At 47.3% G+C, this 21,523-nt stretch overlaps 2 protein-coding genes across 2 annotated transcripts in view; one reads left to right on the plus strand and one right to left on the minus strand.

Annotated features, from left to right (window-relative positions):
- Positions 1-21,523, plus strand: part of LOC118350846 (uncharacterized) — a 57,626-nt gene that overhangs the window by 9,227 nt on the left and 26,876 nt on the right. The gene's annotated exons all lie outside the window — the stretch shown is intronic.
- SHISAL2A (shisa like 2A) lies at positions 741-18,735 on the minus strand. Its single transcript, XM_025420037.3, has 3 exons — positions 18,397-18,735; positions 12,818-12,957; positions 741-1,021 (listed from the first exon to the last, which is right to left on the minus strand). The coding sequence occupies exons 1-3, from the start codon at positions 18,576-18,578 to the stop codon at positions 768-770; spliced, it is 576 nt and encodes a 191-aa protein (XP_025275822.1). The 5' UTR covers positions 18,579-18,735; the 3' UTR covers positions 741-767.

Below are 21,523 nucleotides of genomic sequence, written 5' to 3' on the forward strand. Positions count from 1 at the left end.
GGCTGAAGGCGGCGCTGAGCCACTGAGCCGCTGAGCCACCCAGGATGCCCTGTCTGGAGTTTTAAAAAAGTCTTTGTAGCACTTTCATGCTTATGAAGGGAGACCATCTCCATAATCTCACTGAACACTCACCATTGCCCAGCAGGGAACTGGGGCTCAGGGAGACTAAGGATCTTTATCACGGCCACACAGTGGGGTCAGGAAGTGGCTGAGTCTACACTGGGCAGCCTGTGTTCGGGCTGTTAACCATACAGTCCCTCACCCCCTTGTTTATTCACTTCCTCCTCCACCTCAGCAATGGAGTGATCCTAAGCACGGCTGGGCCCTGTGTACTCTACAGCCCCTCTCCTTCTGTGCCTTTGGCAGAGCTGTAGGAGAAGCAGGAGTCACCTGCCTTTTGGTCCCAGCCAGCTTCCTGGGGGATGTAAAGTACACCTGCTCTGTGATGGGAAGTCCATGTCAGAGTTCTCGGGCTCCCTAAGGTAGGTGAGGGGCTCCTCTGAGCCTCCAGAGGCCCCGGGCTCCCCCCCTGGATTGCATGGAGTTGTCACCAACCATTTCCCTGGGACTCCTGTCTCAACTCTCTTTGGCTCACAGTAGACCGGACAGAGCAATCTCCCTGGGTCCCAAAGCAGGGCATAGGGGGGCCTGCTGAGAAACGCCCTCATATCCCACCAGTCTCCAAAGTCCCTCTGATTATCCCTTCCCCTACCTTTTATGGAAAAGAGGCTCCAGAAAAAGAGGGTGTAGAGACATTTATTGGATGTTTATGGGGCTGGTCCACATGGGTCTAGGTTTGGGACAGGGGCCTCCTCAGGGCTTCCTGGGATGTCACTGGCAGTCACTCTGGCCATGAAGCAGTGCTGGAGCAGGCGTCTGGGGTGCACAGGCTGCTCCTCGGTGCCGTCCAGCCGTGGGCTCAGGAAGGGGTGATTCTGCTCAAGAGTGCTCGTTCCTGGCACCTCCATCCAATTGCCGGCATTGCCACCTTGGCAGCCTGGAGGCCCCTCCTCCCTGGAGTCTGGAAAACAGCAAGTTGAAGGCAATCTCTTCCTCTCCTACAGTCCCACACACCCTGACTAGCTTTTCTGCATGCTTACCTTGGGCAGAACTGCGCTCAGAGCCTTAAACACTTCATTCGTTTAACAAGTATTTATTAACAACATACTACATCATTCACCAGGAGCTGTCAGTGTTTCTAATGAACTTAAAGTCAAGTGGGGGAGACAGACAATAAGCAATTGTTAGGGAAAAAATGAAGACTTGACCTTGACCATAAACCCATGAGGTAAGTACTATTAAGAACTCACTTTTATAGGGATCCCTGGGTGGCGCAGTGGTTTAGCGCCTGCCTTTGGCCCAGGGTGTGGTCCTGGAGACCTGGGATCGAGTCCCACATCAGGCTCCCGGTGCATGGAGCCTGCTTCTCCCTCTGCCTGTGTCTCTGCCTCTCTCTCTTTCTCTCTCTCTCTGTGTGACTATCATAAAAAAAAAACACACATCATTTTATAGATGAGGATACAGGCTGACTACACAGCTAGCATGCAGAGAAGTGTTAGAAAAATTTTAAAACATACATTATTCTCTTAAGAATAGATCCCATGACGCTCTTCAGCTACTGCTTTAGCCTCTCCTCCTCTTGTATATGAGCTTGAAAGGAGGCTCATTTGGCCTTAGCATTCCCCATTTCCTGTTCATGACTTATTCTGCCTCAATTTACTCTGTTTCTGCTCCCAACATACCTCAAAATGTTTTGTCACTAAATCCTACAGTCACTCACAAATCCTTACCTCCCTTGACTTATCAGGAGCATTTGAAACAATTGAGTATTCCTGCCTTTTTGGATAAAATGTGTTATCAAGCTTTCAGGGGCACTTGGCTGGCTCAGTTGGTGGAGCATGAGACTCTTGATCTTAGGGTTGTGGGTTCAAGCCCCATGTTGGATGTAGAGGTTATTTTATTTATTTTTAAAATATTTTATTTATTTATTCATGAGAGACACAGAGAGAGGCAGAGACACAGGCAGAGGGAAAAGCAGGTTCCATGCAGGGAGCCCGACGTGGGACTCAATCCCGGGACTCCAGGATCATGCCCTTGACCAAAGGCAGATGCTCCACTGCCGAGCCACCCAGGCATCCCAGGTGTAGAGATTACTTTGAAATAAAATCTTTAAAGAAAAAAAAATAGCATATCAAGTGTTCAAGCTAGAAATGTGAGTCACCAAGTCCCACTGATTCCATCAATCACTGTCTTCCATATTCACTCATTTCTCTACATCTTCAAGGCCTCCACTCTCAGTCAGGTTTTCATCTTCTTCCTCCCAGACCACTGGAACAGCCTCTAGTTGGGTCTCCTTCAGTCTACTCTCCAGTTTGTAGCAAGGGAGAGCTTTCTAAAGTCAGGTGAGTCCCATGTACTGTTCTTTCTCCAGAGCCTTCAGTGTCTTCCCATTACCTGTCATCCTTGAGGTGGCATTCGAGGCTCTTCACATACTGGCCCTAACCCTTCTCTTTAGCTTCATCACTATCACTCTTCCCTTAAGAAATTTATGTTTGTGGGATCCCTGGGTGGTGCAGCGGTTTGGCGCCTGCCTTTGGCCCAGGGCGCGATCCTGGAGACCCGGGATCGAATCCCACATCGGGCTCCCGGTGCATGGAGCCTGCTTCTCCCTCTGTCTGTGTCTCTGCCCCCTCTCTCTGTCTCTCTGTGACTATCATAAAAAAAAAAAAAAAAAAAGAGAAATTTATGTTTGTGACACCAAGGCTTTCACTGTGCCCTAAATAGCTCTATTCCTCTACATCTCTGATTCTTTGCTTATCCTATATCTTCTGCCTGGAATGACATTTTATATCTTCTCTGTCTAGAAAACTCCTTTGTTTTAACAACCATTAATGAGGGGTACCCAGGAAGAATGATGCCTCTGAATCCAGGGGAAGTGTGAATTTCAAGAAGGAAGTTGCATTTGACATTGGCACTGGCTACCTAACATCCATTCCACCTCTTCCCATCCAGTGACAGCAATTATATTTGGGTGGTATTGGCTCCATCCCAGCTCTAGGAATGGGGCCTGGGTGATCTGATCCAATCAGATAATACCATTCCGTTGCCACATGGATTGGCAATAGGTCCATAAACATTTCCCTGGGGACAGTGAATGGTTTAGGGGTGGACACGTGACCTGAATGGTCCAATCAGAGTAGAGCTCAGCACCAGCACCCCCACCTTTGAAGGAAGAAAGAGTTCCTTCTTTCTTTTCCTGGCTAGAAGGAACCAAAAAGCCAGTGGTCCCAGGGACTGCTGGTAGCCAGCTTTCTACCATTAAAAAAAAAAAAAAAAAAAAATCTGCCTGTGGAGTAAGCCAACTCAAAAAAGTAGAGCTGAGAGACTCTTAGAGGATGGAGCCACAAGCCTGACAACATAGTGAACTTCTATTCAAACCATGCAGAAAGCCCACCTTACTTTTAGACTTCTCACCTACAGAGCCAATAAGTTAGCTTTTTTTTAGTGTTTTGAACTTTCTATTTTTAAATAATTGAAGACTCATAATAAGTTACAAAAATAGTACACTTACCCTTCACCTACCTTTCCCCATTGATAACATCTTAAATAATCATAGAATAACTTCAAAGCTAGGAGACTGACATTGATACAACATGATTAACTAAACTACAAATCCTATTCAATTTCTACCAGTTATTGTATGTACTCTTTTTCTGGTGTATGGTACTATCAAAGTTTATCACATATATAGATTTTTTTTTTTTTATTTGAGAGAGAGAGGGAGAGAGAGAGAGAGAAAAAACACAAGCAGGGGCAGGGGCAGAAGGAGAAGGAGACTCCTTGCCGGACAGGGAGCCTGACACGGGGTTCGATCCCGGGACCCTGACATCATGACCTGAGCCAAAGGCAGACACTTAACTGAGTCGCTCCATCACAAATATGGATTTATATAATCATTGTCACAGTCAAGATAAAGAACTGTTCCATCATCACAAAGAAACATCCTCATGCTTCCTCTTTATAATCAGACCTTCCTCCTAAACCTAACTCCTGGTACCCACTAACCTGTTCTCCATTACTATAATTTTGTCATACCAGGAGAGTTACATAAATGGAACTATATAGTATACAAGCTTTTATTTTTTTTTTAATTTTTTTAAATTTTTTTATTTATGATAGTCACACACAGAGAGAGAGAGAGGCAGAGACATAGGCAGAGGGAGAAGCAGGCTCCATGCACTGGGAGCCCGACGTGGGATTCGATCCCGGGTCTCCAGGATCGCGCCCTGGGCCAAAGGCAGGCGCCAAACCGCTGCGCCACCCAGGGATCCCAGTATACAAGCTTTTAATATTGTTTTTTTTCGCTCTACATAATACCCTTGAAATCCACTTAAGGTGTTATGTGTACCAATAGTGCATTCCTATTGATACATATATTCCATTGTATGGTTGTACCATCTGTTCATTGAAGGACTTTGGGGTTGTTTCCAGTTTTTGTTGGTTACAAATAAAGCTGCTATGAACATTCACGTATAGGTTTATGCAGACATACATTTTCATTTCTCTATGATAAAAACCTAGGAATATAATTGCTAATTTGTATGGTATAGTGGGCTGAATGGTAGCCCCAGATATCAGGTCTTAATCTCTGGAACCTGTGAGTGTCACCTTGTATGGTAAAATTTTGCAGATGTGATTAAATTAAGGGTTTTGAGATGAGGACTTTATCCTGAATTATCTAGGTGGGCCCTAAATGCCATCACAACTTCCTCTATAAGAGAAAGGCAGACACACAGAGTGATGTGAAGACACATGTAGAGATTGGAATGATATAGCTACAAGCAAAGGAATGCTGGTAGTCACCAAAAACTGGACAAAGCAAGGAACAGATTCTCCCCTGGAGCCTTTGATTTCAACCCAGTGAAACTGATTTTGATTTCTGACCCCCAGAAATGTGAGATAATACGTTTCTGTTATGTTAAGCCCACCAGGTTTGTGGAAATTTGTTACGGCAGCCATAGGAAACCATACATATAGTAAGTGTGTGTTTAACTTTATGAAAACACCAAGCTGATGGATGATGGCAATGGCTGATTAGTGATCTCCCAACACCTTTTAGAGGGAGAGCTGAACTCCTGTCTATCATTTTCCCCATTTCTGGGGGGTCTCTTATTAAATCTGCTGAGGTTGGAATATCACCTCTACACATACTTCATTCACTTCATCTGCAGAATAGGGTTGAGAACTTGACAGAGTAGTTGAGCAGATTAAATGGGATAAGGTGTTTAAAGCATAGCACCTAGCACAACAGCAGGAACTCAGGCACCCTTCTGATCAAGCTAGTTCCTCACAAAGTACCAGAGTAAGAAAGTTATGGTCTTTGCTACATCCTGAGTTTGGGGGATAGGGTTGTGGTGGGAGTGATGAGACAGTACAGAATGCCGGGGCAGCAGAAGAAACATATTTTCAGAAACTCTGGTCCATTTCCACTCTGCTCTTGTTGAGGTACTTCCCACACTGCCCTTGTCCCCATAGTCAGATACCACAGCCCCAAGACACAGTGCAATGATCATAGGCTATAGAATCTGGGAGATTGGGGTTACTCTGAACAACACAAGCTCACTGGCTTGGCTAATTCACTTTCCTTGGCTAACCCTTGGTTTCCTCTGCTGTAAAATGGGGTTAATGATCTCTCCCCATATCCTACTAGAGAGGGAGACAGAAATGAAATGTCTTTGTAAAGGTAAAGCTCTTGATGAATCTTGATGAATGTAAGACAGTGGGCCTGTAAACCGTCTCAGATGCAGGAGGAACAAGAGGCTCCTGAGTAGATGCTTTGAGTTCAGAGGAAGGAGAAAACAGTGCTTAATGAAGAAGGGGAGGTAGGAAGAGCTGAGTTTAGGCAAAAGGCAGAGAGAGCTGAAAGCTATCATATAGTAAAAGGTCAGGAAATGTATTTTCCATCTTAAAAATAAGAAGCAGGGATCCCTGGGTGGTGCAGTGGTTTAGCGCCGCCTGCAGCCCGGTGTGTGATCCTGGAGACCCGGGATCAAGTCCCACATCGGGCTTCCTGCATGGAGCCTGCTTCTCCCTCTGCCTGTGTCTCTGCCTCTCTCTCTCTCTGTATCTCTCATTAATAAATAAATAAAATCTTAAAAAAATAAACTAAAAATATATACCTATGCTCCCTAATTCCACTTCTAATTATCTACCTTAGAGAAATAGTTGCACTAGGAGATGACTTGTAAGGATAGATCTATGATAGCTTGTCATATTAGAAACAAACTCAATGTCCATCAGTAGAGGAATAATGAAATATTATATCACAGTTAAAAGGAATGAACTAGTTCTAAATAGACCATCTCATTTGCTCTTCACAATAACTGGGCAGAATATAGATCTTCTTACTATGCATTTTACAGATGAGGATTTTATTGACTAGGCCCCAAAGTCACCTAGTGAGTGAGTGACCGAGCCAACTCCACCTCCACCCTCTTTCCTCCGCTACCCCTGCGCTGTGAGAGGGAAGTCCCCACCATGTGCTGGATACCGAAACTGCACGTGCACCATCTCATCTAATTTTCCCACCTTTCCCAGTATGATAGATATCATTGTCACCCGTTTTACAGATGTAAAATCCAGGTGTCAGGGAGGTTAGATGACTTGCCCAAGGGTTTACAACTTATAAATCATGGAACTGGATTTTAAATACATGTATCTTTCTACCTCCAAAGTCCTACTGCTTCTGTGTCACCAGGCCAAGTCTGTGGGGTGCTCATGTCCTGCTCTTCTCATCTCTCCCTATTTTATCCCCCTAAGCCTTTCTGACTCACAGGAAATATAGTTCATCCTTTAGCCTCAGTGAATGAAAACCACCCTCCTACTTTTCACTGCTCAGCCACCAGCTGGATTATTCAATCTCCACGGTTTGAGACAGCTTGTGTTCTTGCTTTTTGCTTCTTTTTTTTTTTAAATTTTTTTTTAATTTAAATTTAAAAATTTTTGCCACTGGGGCTGCCCTATACTTTTAGTTTAAATAGATATTGCCAAATTGGTCCACAAAGTGGTTGTACCTATTTATACTCTTACCAGTAGCATATAACAGTATCAATTCCTCACACTGAAACTTCTCACTATTAATATGATCCATTTTTGGATTTTTGCCAATGTAATTTTTTAATGTTTATTAATTTTTTTTTAGTAACCTCTACCCCCAATGTGGTGCTTGAACTCACGACCCCAAGATCAAGAGTTGCATGCTGCTCTGATTGAGCCAGTCAATGTACTTGTTTAAAAAGTTACATAATTGGGGTGTCTGGGTGGCTCAGTCCGTTAAGTGTCCAACCCTTGATTTCTGCTTAGGTCATGATCTCAGGGTTATGAATTCGAGCCAGCCTGCCAAGTGGGCCTCAGGCTCATCAAGGAGTCTGATAGAAAGTTCTCCCACCGGACGCCTGGGTGACTCAGTGATTGAGCGTCTGCCTTCAGCTCAGAGCGTGATCCCAGGTTCAGGATCGTGTCTCACAACAGGCTCCCCTCAGGGAGCCTGCTTCTCCCTCTGCCTGTGTCTCTGCCTCTCTCTCTCTGTCTCATGAATAAATAAGTAAAATCCTTAAAAAAAAAAGAAAAAGAAGAAAGAAAAGAATGTTCTCCCTCTCCCTGTGCCCCTCCCCCACACTGGTGTGTGCACGGTCTCTCTCTCTCCCCACCCCATAAATAAATACATCTTTAAAAAGATTAAAAACCTACATCATTCTTAAAGTGCATTCTTCTCCCTCCCTCCCTCTTTCTTTCTTTTCCTTCCTTCCTTCCTTGGGGCAGTGACCCAGGGAGAAGGAGAGAGAGAATCTTAAGCAGGCTCTACACCCAACTCTGAGCTCAATCTCATGACCTGAGCCAAAATCAAGAGTTGGCACTTAACTGACTGAGGCATGCGGGTGCCCCACGCTCTTCTGATTACTAGTAAGGCTGAGCAGCATCTTTTCATGTGTATTGAGCATCTGTATTTCTTTTTTTGTAAATGACATTTTTCTGGTTTGTTTAAAGATGTGCCTATATATTTTGGATATCAACCTCATCTCTCTATATAGTTGATTTCATTATTCACAGTAGTTATATTCTATAAAGTCACCACAAACACTGAATTAACAAATACTGAATAATTGCTCCTAGGGAAAATACAAGGCTCAGTTCCTGTGAGCCTCTGGTCACAACAGTTTTGTCAAGCAAACAATATAGAAATTTGCTTTTTGTGTGTTTCATTTAAAGACACATTATTTAACATATATTATTGGCAGGACACCTGGGTGGCTCAGTGATTGAGCATCTGCCTTTGGCTCAGGTTCTGATCCCAGAGTTGGGATCAGGCTCCCTGCAGGGAGCCTGCTTCTCCCCTCTGCTTGTGTCTCTGCCTCTCTCTGTGTCTCTCATGAATAAATAAATAAATCCTAAATATATATATATATATATATTATTGTCTCATTAACAGTGAAACTCATGACCAACAGTACTACTCTAACTTGTGCCTGAACAAAGTTCATCTAACACATGTATTGTCTCCACAGGGCATATCACAGCCTTCCTAGGCTTAGGAACAGTAGAGAATACTAAAGCACTACATTTAGAGGCCACTTGAAACAGTGAAGTTAATAAAAATCACAGAAATGCAAAAAACATGGCTCTAAATAGACACTTATTTACAGTATGAGAGTTGAAAACAAGAAGGTCAAGTGTAGGGATCCCTGGGTGGCGCAGCAGTTTAGCGCCTGCCTTTGGCCCAGGGCGCGATCCTGGAGACCCGGGATCTAATCCCACGTTAGGCTCCCGGTGCATGGAGCCTGCTTCTCCCTCCACCTGTGTCTCTGCCTCTCTCTCTCTCTCTCTGTGTGTGACTATCATAAAAAAAAATTAAAAAAAAAAATAAAAAAGAAGGTCAAGTGTAGACCTGTTTAACCTCAGCTGGGAATATGTGTGAGGGGGCAACTCAAAGTATGTGCTGTTCTGCGCACGTCCACATCCACAGATGACCTCAAAAACACTGCTAGTATTGATTCTGAGGTTACAGATCAATTTTAGCAAGTAAACAAATTCACAAATACCAACTCTGTGATTGATGAGGATGTCTGTGTGTATTTATCTTTATGTTATCTTTGTAGTCCACCACTATTATGTATGATGTCTTTTGTCTCTTTTTTTTTTTTTTTTTGAGAGGGAGAGAGAATGGGGGGGGGGTGGCCAGAGGGACAGAGAGAATCTGAAGCAGGCTCCCTGCTGAGAGCCAAGGCCCACTCAAGCTCCGTCTCACAACCCTGAGATCATGACCTGAACTGAAATCAAGAGTTGGACACTTAACCAACTGAGCCATCCAGGAGCCCCGTCTGATTTTTATTTCATGTCTATTTGGACTTGATGAAGGCAGATTTGCCAATTTCCCCCTTTATTTAAAAAAAAAATAAATGTTTTACTCAAATTTCTTTTTCTTTTTTTTTTCTTTTTTTTCTTTTTTTCTTTTATGATAGTCATACAGAGAGAGAGAGAGAGAGAGAGAGAGGCAGAGACAGGCAGAGGGAGAAGCAGGCTCCATGCACCGGGAGCCCGACGTGGGATTTGATCCTGGGTCTCCAGGATCGTGCCCTGGGGCAAAGGCAGGCGCCAAACCGCTGCACCACCCAGGGATTCCCTGTTTTACTCAAATTTCTATATTTTAATTAATCTGTTTCTAGACTATATTTTATTCTAGCGTTTTTCAACATTGGCACTATTTATGCTCTGGGTTGAAAAATTCTTTGTTGGGGGGTGTTGTCCTCTGTTTTCTAAGATGTTTAACAGCATCCCTGGCCTCCACCAAGGGACATCTTGCTCTTTGTGACAACCAAAAATGTCTCCAGACATTGCCAAATGTCCATGGGGGGCAAATGTGTACCCTGTTGAGGACTACTGCATTGCCCAATTCTATCTGTCAGTTGCTGTGCCAATAGCAAGCAATTATTATATCTTTTTAAAATGTCTGTTATCTGATAGGGCAAGTCCCTCCTTTTCTTTCTTTTTTAAAAATATTTATTTATTTATTTGTTTGAGAGAGAGACACACACACAGCACAGAGGGAGAGGGAAAGGGAGAAGCAGGCTTCCCACTGAGCAGAGAGCCTGATGTGGGGCTCGATCCCAGAACCCTGGAATCATGACCTGAGCCGAAGGCAGACACTTAACTGAGTCACCTAGGCCCCCTCTCTTCTTTCTTCTCCAAAATTATTTTGTACTTTTACTCTTCTAGATTAATTTTTTTGAAGATTTTATTTATTCATTTGACAGAGAGAGAGAAAGCATAAGCAGGGGGAGCAGCAGGTAGAGGGAGAGGGAGAAGCAGGCTCCTGCTGAGCAGGGAGTCCCACGTAGGGCTCGATCCCAGAACCCCTGGGATCATGACTTAAGCCAAAGGCACATGCTTAACAGACTAAGCCACCCAGTCACCCCTCTTCTAGATTAATTTTAGAACTAATTTGACAAATCCCATGAAATATTTTGTTGGGAATTTTTTTTTTAAAGATTTTATTTATTTATTCATGAGAGAGACAGAGACACAGGCAGAGGGAGAAGCAGGCTCCATTCGGGGAGCCTGACGTGGGACTCGATCCCGGGTCTCCGGGGTCACACCCTGGGCCGAAGTCGGTGCTAAACCACTGTGCCACCCGGGCCGCCCTTTTGTTGAGAATTTTATGTACAGATAAATTTGGGAAGAACTGATACGCCTATGATACAGTCTTCTATCCACGTACATGCTGTCTCATGAGACAGGTCCTTTTATGCCTTCCACTAACTTCTATGATTTCTCTCTATCAAAGTTGAAGCCTGGGCTGTCTGGTCTCCCTTGGGTGGTCTGGATCTATGCTCAGGCTTTCTTCCCGTTCCCCTGCCACTGCCTCCCAGGTTCCTGAGTACGAGGGGAACCAGAAGAACCCTTCTGCCCTCAGAAGCCATCCCCCCTACTTTTCAATGCTCAGAAACAGGATTATTTATTGTCACCAGGATCTGGGAAGGGTTCTTGTACTGTTATTTGTTGCACAAGTTAATGTCAAGTTGAAAAACTAATCTTTTACAACTAAAAAGCCCTCTCTTTCTCTGAAATTCAGCTACTTACTACACATTTTTCTACTACCCTGATAGTTGCCACCCTTCCTTCTTCTGCTTAAATTCCTGCCTGCCCTTATTTACATGGTGCTCCAGGGTGAATGACCCAGTCATTGCATAGGTCTTACTCAGAACTACCCACACACTTTTACCCATTATTTACCCTACCCTGGAATACTTTTTCTCTTTTTAACCCAACCAAGTCCTTCGCTAATTCAGTGCTCATTCAAATCTACACACCTTTTTGAAATTCTCCTTACATTTGGTATTAAACAATTTTGTACTTAATTATATATCCGCACAGACCCCGTGTGGTGGACAGAAGAGCACAATTTAAGGTAGAGAAACATGGGCTGAACTTTAGCCTTACCAGTTATTAGCTGCAACACTTTGCATAAGTCATCTAATCTGTTTTAGCCTTGATTTTCTCATCTGTAAAACGGAGATAATAATACTCATTTTGAGTGTTGTCTACCAAACTATACAGAAAGACCACTTGCCAATAGGCACTTGTATCTTTCACAGTACCTTGCAGAAGTTGTAAAAATGCGTGCAATAAAGACTTATGAAAAATCAACACTTTTGTTGGGCGGGGCGGGGGTGGGAGGGCTTTGAGGCTCTAGAAGGCCTAAGCTAATAATGAAGGAAGGGGTAGTACAATTCAGATTATCAAAAAATAACTTTAATTTCTGAAGAAACTGAGTTTGGGGAGCAGCAAATTTTTCTAGTTGATTCTATTTTGTTTGGTTTATCTATTTTTTTAAATTTTGTTTGGTTTAATATTAAAATCAGTTTTCATTCCTTCAAGCTAGAGTTTTAAAACACCATCTTAGAAAATCCACAAGATGGATTAATGTTTGTGTGACAAATAGAATGCTGACTATATCAAATGATTTTGATAAACACTGGGCACATGAAGACTTCAGGATGAAAATGTTCAGATTGTGAACTTTCTAAAAAAATGTGCTGCTGCTTCAGAATATTCTAGGAACTCTCATGAGGCAAATGTTCCAAATATCATCTAAATATCTCCCCCATGGACAGCCCCAGTGGCTCAGCGGTTTAGCGCCGCCTTCAGCCAAGGGCGTGATCCTGGAGACCCAGGATCGAGTCCCACGGGCTCCCTGCATGGAGCCTGCTTCTCCCTCTGCCTGTGTCTCTGCCTCTCTCTCTGTGTCTCTCATGAATGAACAAATAAAATCTTTAAAAAATATATATATCTCCTCTCTGTAAAGGTGCTAGTCTGTTGGTTTTTTTTTTTAAGGATTTTATTTATTTATTTATTTGACAAAAAGAGACAGAACACAAGTAGGCAGAGCAGCAGGCAGAGGATGTGAGAGAAGCAGGCTCTCTGCTGAGCAGAAAGCCCGATGTGGGGCTCGATCCCAGGGTCCTGAGCCAAAGGCAGACGCCCAACCAGCTCAGCCACCCAGGTGCCCCGGTGCTAGACTGTTTATTTTATTTTATTTTTTAATTTTTTTATTTATTTATGATAGTCACAGAGAGAGAGAGAGAGAGGCAGAGACACAGGCAGAGGGAGAAGCAGGCTCCATGCACCGGGAGCCCGATGTGGGATTCGATCCCGGGTCTCCAGGATCGCGCCCTGGGCCAAAGGCAGGCGCCAAACCGCTCTGCCATCCAGGGATCCCGCTAGACTGTTTAATAAAGGAATTGTGAGGTCTGTTTCTTACCTGCAGGCTGTAAGCTTAAGCCTGGGTCCAGCTTCGTGTGGGGCTTTGAGTTGATGAACAGGTAGCACAGCACACAGGCGGTGACAATGAAGGCCAGGAGAACCACTGCTGCTATGGACAGGCCCACAAGGGCACCAATGCTGCGGAGAGAAGACCACGGGGAGCGGAGTGTCGGGAAGGGACTTAGGAGGCAGCCCGTGAGATGTGAAGTGTTGTAGGTGTTATTGGGATCAGCTGGCTTCAACTTTTGTTGTCTCTACTTGCCTTAGGCTATTTGTGCGGAGCATGAGAAAGGGCATTAGCTAACTGCCAAGTACTCACTGCACACGTGACACAACATGCTTCAATGCCACCATGTAGTTGGCACTCGGTATGTGTTCCCTTTCTTCTCCTACCCTCCCTACAATCTTTGACCTGCTTCCACCCCAGGAGGCTGGACATGGTCTTAAAGAGCCCTCCTCACAATGCTGTTTCTTTTTTTTAATTAATTAATTAATGATAGAGAGAGAGAGGCAGAAACACAGGCAGAGGGAGAAGCAGGCTCCATGCACCGGGAGCCCGATGTGGGATTCGATCCCGGGTCTCCAGGATCGCGCCCTGGCCCAAAGGCAGGTGCTAAACCGCTGCGCCACCCAGGGATCCCATAATGCTGTTTCTTAAAAACCAAGACGCACAGTATTAGGCCTTGACTAGAAACCAGCTGACCGTGCAGCCTCAAGGTAGTTTCTGATCCAGCTTCCAGTGGGTCATCACACTAGTGTGGACTCCATGGTTAGAGGACCTCCTCACTGCTGTTGCCTCAACCCTCCAACCTCGTCACCTCTGCCCCACGTCAGGCCCTGGCCACCTGGTCTCCAGATGACTATCTCCTGGCTCATTTGGGAGCCACTATCTTTCCTGTTTCACATGATTCCTTCCCATCATCTCCCCACGTTAGAGTTTTACCTGTCCTTAAAGGTGCATCTCAAATGTCCCCTCCTCAGTAATGCTTTCCTTGGCCATCTTTCTCTCCCCACCCCCACACATGCCAGACTAATCCATCCAGGACACTTCACTCAGGGCTTCTGGCGCTTCTCACTGGGTCAGGCAGCCCAGTGTGGTAGGAAAGAACAAAGGGCTTTGGAACCAAACCTACCTGGGTTAGGACCCAGGTATGTAACAATTCACTCTGAGATCTTGATGAAGTTATTAGACCTTTTGAGCCTCAGTTTCTTTGTCTGAAAAGTGAAAAATGATCAAAACACAATACTTCACAGGTGGTAGTGAGGATGATTAATACATGTAATATTCTTGACACACAGTAGGTGTTCAACACAATCCTTAGGTGTTCCTTGAAGGCAGACTCAGGCCGTGTATGATCAGCTTTGTCCTCTCCTTACAGAAGCCCTGGCACAAAGTAAGCATGTAGAAATTTTGCTGAGTACCTACTATGCGTCAGACACTGTGAGATGTTCTTCCAACAGTAGTGGAGAGGCAGGCAGCAGGCTTCGTGTGCCCCTCCTGCCCAGGACTCCTTCACCGGCTTTTCTGCCCACTCCTCCCCCTGACCCCAGCCCCAGACTCCTGCCCTTGGCACTTCTGCTAGATTCCGCTCCCAGCTAGCTGATGCCTATGTACCACTAAGCAGAAACACCTCAGAGCTTTGGAGAATCTGTCTTCCCAAGGCTAAATAGATTACTGAACACCCCTACAATGGAATAGTATAGAGCCATTCAAAACGTGTTTTCAAATAATATTTAAGATCAAGGATAAGTTCTGATGAGACAATGTTAAGTGAAAAGAGTAGGACACAGTACTAAATACACAGCATAATCCTAAATTAAATAAACATAAATATATACATGATTATACGTGTGTAAGCTGGGATAGAAGCACACCACAACGCTAACAGGCTGTCTGGTTGTAGCGCAGGCTGTGGACGTCCTGTCAGTGGCCTGTCGGGTCCTGTCATTGTACAACATTCTGGCCAGTTTCAAATGCCAGCATCTGCATCCCTTTGCCTGAGGGCTCCCATCGGCCCGGCACAGTCTCCATTTGTACATCGAGCAGGTCAGAAGCGCAGGAAAATTAACGCCCCGCTTCTCCCGTCAACATGCAACTAATGACCGACAGAAATTGGCATGTGCATACCCGGTTTTCTGGCCCTCAGGTGGGATGACTCAGGTGTAATTTCTATAGTGGCGGGTAGGGTTCAGCAGGTTTAAGCTCCAGGGACCCTCAGCACTGACACTATCCTTTGTGCTTGCCCTTCCCTGCCTCACTTTGCCGCCCTCTACCAATGTTTTGTAGGATGGCTTTCCATAAAAACTACTGGCTCTCAAATCCTTGTTTCTGAGTCTTTTGGGGAATCCAAGCTAAGACACTGGATCTCCCGTGATTTCCCTGTCCTTTCCACATTTTCCATATTGACCATGCCGTACCTTTTAGTTCTCCTAAGTACTTTAAACATATTTCCTTTTTTGAGATATGTTCACTATTTATAAGGCTATTATCTGGAAGACGTGTGCTCCGGTTGGGACCACTCACTTTACATGGGACATCTGTGGCAACCTGGGTGGAAAGGGTCCTCTAAAATAGGGTCCTTTGAGGAATGGCTGAGAGAGCTGTGGAGAGATATCCCAGATTGCAGTGGGTCAGGGAGCAGGCGCTGTCTCTGACAGTCTGGGGGCAGAGGAACCAGGCCCCAAGGACAGAGCTGGGGACAGAGGAAGCTCCAAGGGGAAACATCTGTGCTTGGCAGAAGATGGACTTCAAATAATTAGAGTTGTCTCCAGGTGAATGTACTGCCTCGAGAGGTGGCAAGTTCTCTATTATTGCACAGGTTTGTAAAGAACACCTGGATGAGTACACTTTTCAACGAAGTTGGAGTTTCCTGCCCCGGGTGGGAAATTAAAGAGCTCCTAGCCTTCTCGGATTTCAGGCAGTTCTAAGTTCAAATCTCAGTTCTGTCATATGTAAACTGAAAAATCCTTCATCTCTTGACTTTCATTTTCCTCATTTGGAAAGGTTCCTATCTCACCAGGTGTCCCTAAAGATTAAATGAGGTGGTGTATATACGTGCCTGACAACCAGGTCTGCCCTGCGGCAAGGCTGCTGCCTTTGGCTCACGTCCTGCTAAAACACAGAGCTACTAATAGAGGGTGTTTGGAAAGTGGACCAGACATGTGATGCACCAGCTGCTTCTCCACAGGGAGTCTTCACTTCCTGAGACACACTTTTAAAGACAGTAATTCTCCTTGAGTGCTATCCAAGGAAACAGTTGTTCACCTGGAGATTTTTATGCTTTTAAGGGCCAACTTTCATGAAAAAGGCCAAATGGAGTCAAGAGCAAAACAAGCTCGCCACCCTGCAATGGGGGGCTCTGGGGAGCACTCCAGGGGGGTTGTTTAAGGGTTTAGAGTACATCGATTACCTACATGTCCTGGGGACCCTCAGTTCCCCTCCTCCATTTTGCAACTGTCTGTGATGTTTATAAACCATGTTTTGTCCAAGCCTAGAAAGAGTCAGCCCTGCAGGCTAAACCTTTCAACTGCCCTTGAGGTCACAGAATGGGAGCACAATAACATGTGATGTGACCTCAGAAGTCACCCCATCCAACCTCATCGTCTGAGCCACTAAAGCATTCCACATATCACGAGGGCCCAAGGCAACAGGAGGGACCACAGGGGTGTGCTAGGAAGGAGGTGTTAGAAGAGGGATGGGGTCTTGGCTAGGTGCTGAGGGGGGGGGGGTTGTCTCCAAGGGCTAGCACAGGACCCAGAAGATAGTAGAGGGTCAATGAGTGTCTTTTCAAATGATCTGAGTAGAGCTGGGCTAGATTTAGACAGCTGTGACACAGGACAAACCCAGACTTGGAGCCAGACAGGCCTGAGGTTTCACCCCAGCTCTGCCACTTGCTCTCACCAGGGCATTCCCAAGTAGTAACTTAACTGCTTTCAAGTTCTCATCTGTAAAATGGGCAGAAGACATGCCAGGGTTGTGAAGGTGCAAATACACCTAACTCTGGGTTTGTCCTAGGTGATGCTCTTTAAATCTCCATCTACCCAGACATTGCTAGAAGATCTTGGATGATTCACTTCCAGACTCCAAGCTTCACTTTCCCACTGTGACACTGGGAAAGAAAGTCCATCCAATTGAGCATCTACAGTATGTACTAGTTACTTTCACATGCATTATTTCACCTAATCCTCACAACAATCCCATGAGACAGGTAGTACTATCGGCATTTTGAAGATGAAAAAAGAGCCTTGGAGAGAATTTGCCTGAATTCACATAGCAATTAAGTGACAGAGCCAAGGTTTGGACTGACTAGTTCTAATCAATCCCAAAGGTCCACACTATCTCTGTACCTCAAAGGGAGGTCAAGGCAACCATATTTCAGCACTCAGCTCGGGGCTAAGCACACAGTGGGGCTTCAGCAAATACTCCATTGTCATACTCTAGGTACATATCATATCTCTCTGAATGGATGATGAGCTCCTCAGGGGCAGGCAATAATTAATTAATCATTGTGTCCCTGTTGCCTAGCATAGCACCCCGAACAAAGCAAAGGCTATAAGGAATGAATGACTTTATAGTTGAATAGAGAATAACGTAATTCCTCAGGTTACAGAGAGCAGCCAAATGTGCAGGATTGGAACATCTGGCCACCTGAAAATAGTTCTAGAATTACAGATTGAAAGGCTAGGAAAAGCAATTATCTGTAATTGTCCATGGCACATGTCAAGTTGATTTCATCTATCTCATTTGGTCCTAGTCAGAAATCAGGGCAATTGTTTATCATACTCTTCATCTGATAGTTGCAAAGAGAGGTCTCTGAGGCAGACTGTCCTTTCCTACCAGAGGATATGCAGCCCCTGGTCGCATACCTCCAGGAACAGGAAAATCGCTGTCCCCTGAGATGGCCCGCTCCATTTTTCCTGATGCCTATTTCCCAGAGTGGGCTCAGGCTCAGGTCCTATTTTCTGGGTGAAGCCTTTGGAGATGGAGAGAGGTGGAGAGAGATGGAGACCCATTGCCCTCTCAGCACTGCACTTAGGTCCCAAGAATGTCAGCGCTGGTCTATCCAGCCCCTTCCCTGAACAGGCGGGGAAACTGAGATCCTCTGAGTGGGGATTCACCCAAATTACACTTCTTTTAATCTATGGTGAGCTGGCTTCTGCTGCGGCATTACGCCACTGATGAACCTGCAGGGGCTCTGATCCCTTGGTCTTCTGCTTTAGCTCGGGAGTGGAGTCCATCCCCAGTGCACCCCCCCCACCCCCCCATCCCCAGCTCAGTGCTCCGTAAGGGGTAGCTGGAAGAATGACTGCGCAGGAGGAGGAAGGAAGCGTTGAGTCTTGGCCAGGCCGGGAGGAGGCATCGGGCGGGGGCGACCTGGGGCTGAGGTCTGGGTGTAGGGCCCGACGGCGTGGGGAGTCCGAGCGGGGGAGGGGCGCGGGGTGGGGGGGTCAGGGATGAGGTCAGGACGGGGCCCCGGTGAGCGCTCGGGGCGGGGGGTAGAGTTTGGGTCTCCTGCGCAAGTGGGAGCAGAGTGCGGGGCCGCCGCGAGGGCGGGGGTGGGGTGCCGCGGCCGGTACCTGAGCCGCCACACGTAGCTGTGCTCGTAGGGGAAGAAGCTGTGCGGGTCGTCGCAGCAGTACTTGTGGTCGCGGAAGCCGCAGCAGAAGACGGCGGCCGCCTCGCCCCCCGGCCGCGGGCAGCGGAAGCCGCGCACCAGCTCCCGCGCGGCGCTCACGTAGCTCGTGCAGGCGCCGCTCATCGCGCCCGCGCCCGCCGCCGCCTCGGGCCGCCGCTCGGGGCCGTCCCGGGACCCGGGCGCCGCGCGCAGGGAGGCAGCGACGCAGGGACGCGGGCGTTGGGGACCCGGCGCCCCCAGAACCCCGAGAGGCGGCCAGGTGCGCGGGCGCGGCGGGGGCGGGGCCGGGGCGGCTGGACGCTGCTGCGCGAGCCCAGCGAGTTGGCGTGGGAGCCCGCCGTGGGAGCCCGGCCGTGGGAGCCCACCCGTGGGAGCCCACCCGTGGGAGCCCGGCCGTGGGAGCCCGCCCGTGGGAGCCCGTCCGTGGGAGCCCGCCCGTGGGAGCCCACCCGTGGGAGCCCGTCCGTGGGAGCCCGGCCGTGGGAGCCCGCCCTTGGGAGCCCGGCCGTGGGAGCCCGTCCGTGGGAGCCCGCCCGTGGGAGCCCGTCCGTGGGAGCCCGCCCGTGGGAGCCTGGCCGTGGGAGCCCGGCCGTGGGAGCCCTCCCGTGGGAGCCCGTCCGTGGGAGCCCGGCCGTGGGAGCCCATCCGTGGGAGCCCGCCCGTGGGAGCCCGGCCGTGGGAGCCTGACCGTGGCCTGGCCGTGGGAGCCCGTCCGTGGGTGCCAGCCCGTGGGAGTCCGTCCCTGGGAGCCCGCTGGGAGCCCGCCCGCCCCTGCGGGACCCCCGGTGGGTGCCCACCTGCGCGGAGCTGCGGGGATTCTCACTGACTTTGGGAATGAGCCCCAGGGCAGGAGAGACTGCGCCTCCCCTTGTCCCCGCGGGGGGGGGGGGGGGGGGGGCGTTGACCCGCGTTTCTCTAGTCCCCAGGCTCGTGTTGTTTCTGGGGTTTTCACTGGGTCTCTTTTTCCAGTGGACTTTTTTTTTTAACTTTAAAAATATATATATTTATTTATTTTTCATTCATTCATTCATTCATTCATTCATTCATTCATTCATTCATTCATTTGAGAGAGGGCGCGGAGAGGGAGCGCACGGGCACCGGGCACCAGAGGGAGAGGGGAGGAGAGACGCGGACTCCCCGCCGAGGGGCCCATCCCAGGACCCTGGGATCAGGACCCCAGACGAAGGCAGACGCCTAACGGGCTGAGCCACCCAGGAGCCCCAAGACTGTATTTTTAAGTCACCTCGAACCCACAACCCTGAGTTCCAGTCTCCCCCTCCACCAACTGAGCCAGCCAGGTGTCCCCCCATTGGAGGTTTAAATATCCTCAGCCTCTGGCTTCCTTACCTGCCTCTTCCTCCCTGGAGCTGCTAACTCATGGATCGACCTATTCACACTCCTTTGTTCAGACTCGCCGCCGCAGTGGTCTAGAACAGGGGGCTACAGCGTCCCAAATGGTAACCCTAACCCCCTAGGAAGCAAAGCCAGCACACCTCTCCACTCTCAGAAATTATTTCCAGATCACCAGAGCACTGTTCTCACTAGGATCCAGGCATACAGTCTGAAGGAGCCTATGTGGCCCTTAGAAATTGCCTGTCTGTCCTCTCAGGGTACACTGGGGAAACTGAGGCTCTGAGAGGTACACAGCCTGGCCCAACCACACTGATCCAGGACTAGAGATTCCTGAGCTTTAGTTGTCCCATTTTATATGAGCTTTAGTTATCCTATTCAGCTAGCCACGGGGTGTGGGGGCTGAACAAGACCTATGGGACATGTGACCAGTTAATGAGTCACTGGCTAGCTTTAGAAAATAATAATTAGGAATGCCCAGGTGGCCCAGTCTGTTAAGCATGAGATTCTTGGTTTCAGCTCAGGTCTTGATCTCAGGATCATGAGTTCAAGCCCCATTTTGGGGCTGAACTTAAAAATAAATAAAATAAAAATAAACAGTAATAATTGGAATAGAAAAAGTGCATTGCAGAGAGTAAAGCTAAGTATTCTTTCATAAAATGTTTCAGTTACATATCTATGTGTGTATTATGGATCCGATCACAATATAAAATGCATTTATTAGTTTGAGTCAGGTCAAAAAGGTTTGAAAGCCCTTGAATCTCATTAGACAGATGGGCAGGGGCCAGCTGGAGATGACAAGCTCTTTAGCTCTTGTAATTTTTCACAGGAGAGGGTAGAGAATAGTTACTGTGATGCCTGGAGACTCCCCAGTTTCTCCATCCTTTGCTCTGGGTGTGTGGGGGATAAACATGGGTATCAAGGCAATCTGGGCTCAAGCCCTAGCTCTCCTCCTTCCCTGATTTTTCTCTGTGTTTCAGGTTGCCTTTCTTCATCTAGGCCAGCTTCTAAGACGCTAATGTGTGCCATGCTTTTGAGCTGAGCACTGGAGTCCCTGACAGGAGTCAGATCTGAGTGTGCCCCTGAGAAACATACAGTATGGTGGGAGAGTCACACAGATGATCAAAGGACAGAGCAGTGAAAAGGAAAATGTGGGGACTGTGGCTGCAGAGTGACCACTGTCTGAAGGAGAGAAGATGAATTTTGAGAGGGTAGTGTCCTCAAGGGTCACTATACGGTCAAATATGAAAACTGGGGGGAATTGTTGCTGTCCCCCAGAAAACCTTCCTACTGAGCTGTGTATCTCTGCAAACTGGTGTACTTTGGCCTCTTTATTTATCAGATGGAAAGTAAAGGGGGTGGAGTGGAAATCCTGTGGAATGAGAGAGGTCTCCTGGAGACAGAGCTTAGCTGGGACGTAGCAGGCACTCTGCTCTGGCTTTTGGGAAAATTGTGAAGCTGCCAACAGTTTCCAGAGCCCTTTCCCAGCCAAGAATTAATTTGTTCCTCCCAACAACCCTGTGAGGTGAGCCAAGCATGGGTGATTGTGCCTCTGAGAAATAATAAACCCAGTGTCACACAGCAGTCAATGGCCCATGCAGGACTGGCACCCAGATCTCGTTTAGCCAAGGGTTCCTTTGGCGGTCTGATGAAGACTGATGGGCCCCTATTCAGAAGAGTATTTTTAACTATGAAAAGTAAATTACTTAGGATAACAA

The sequence above is a fragment of the Canis lupus genome, chromosome 15 (assembly GCF_003254725.2).
Source record: "Canis lupus dingo isolate Sandy chromosome 15, ASM325472v2, whole genome shotgun sequence".
Taxonomy (NCBI): Eukaryota; Metazoa; Chordata; class Mammalia; order Carnivora; family Canidae; genus Canis; species Canis lupus.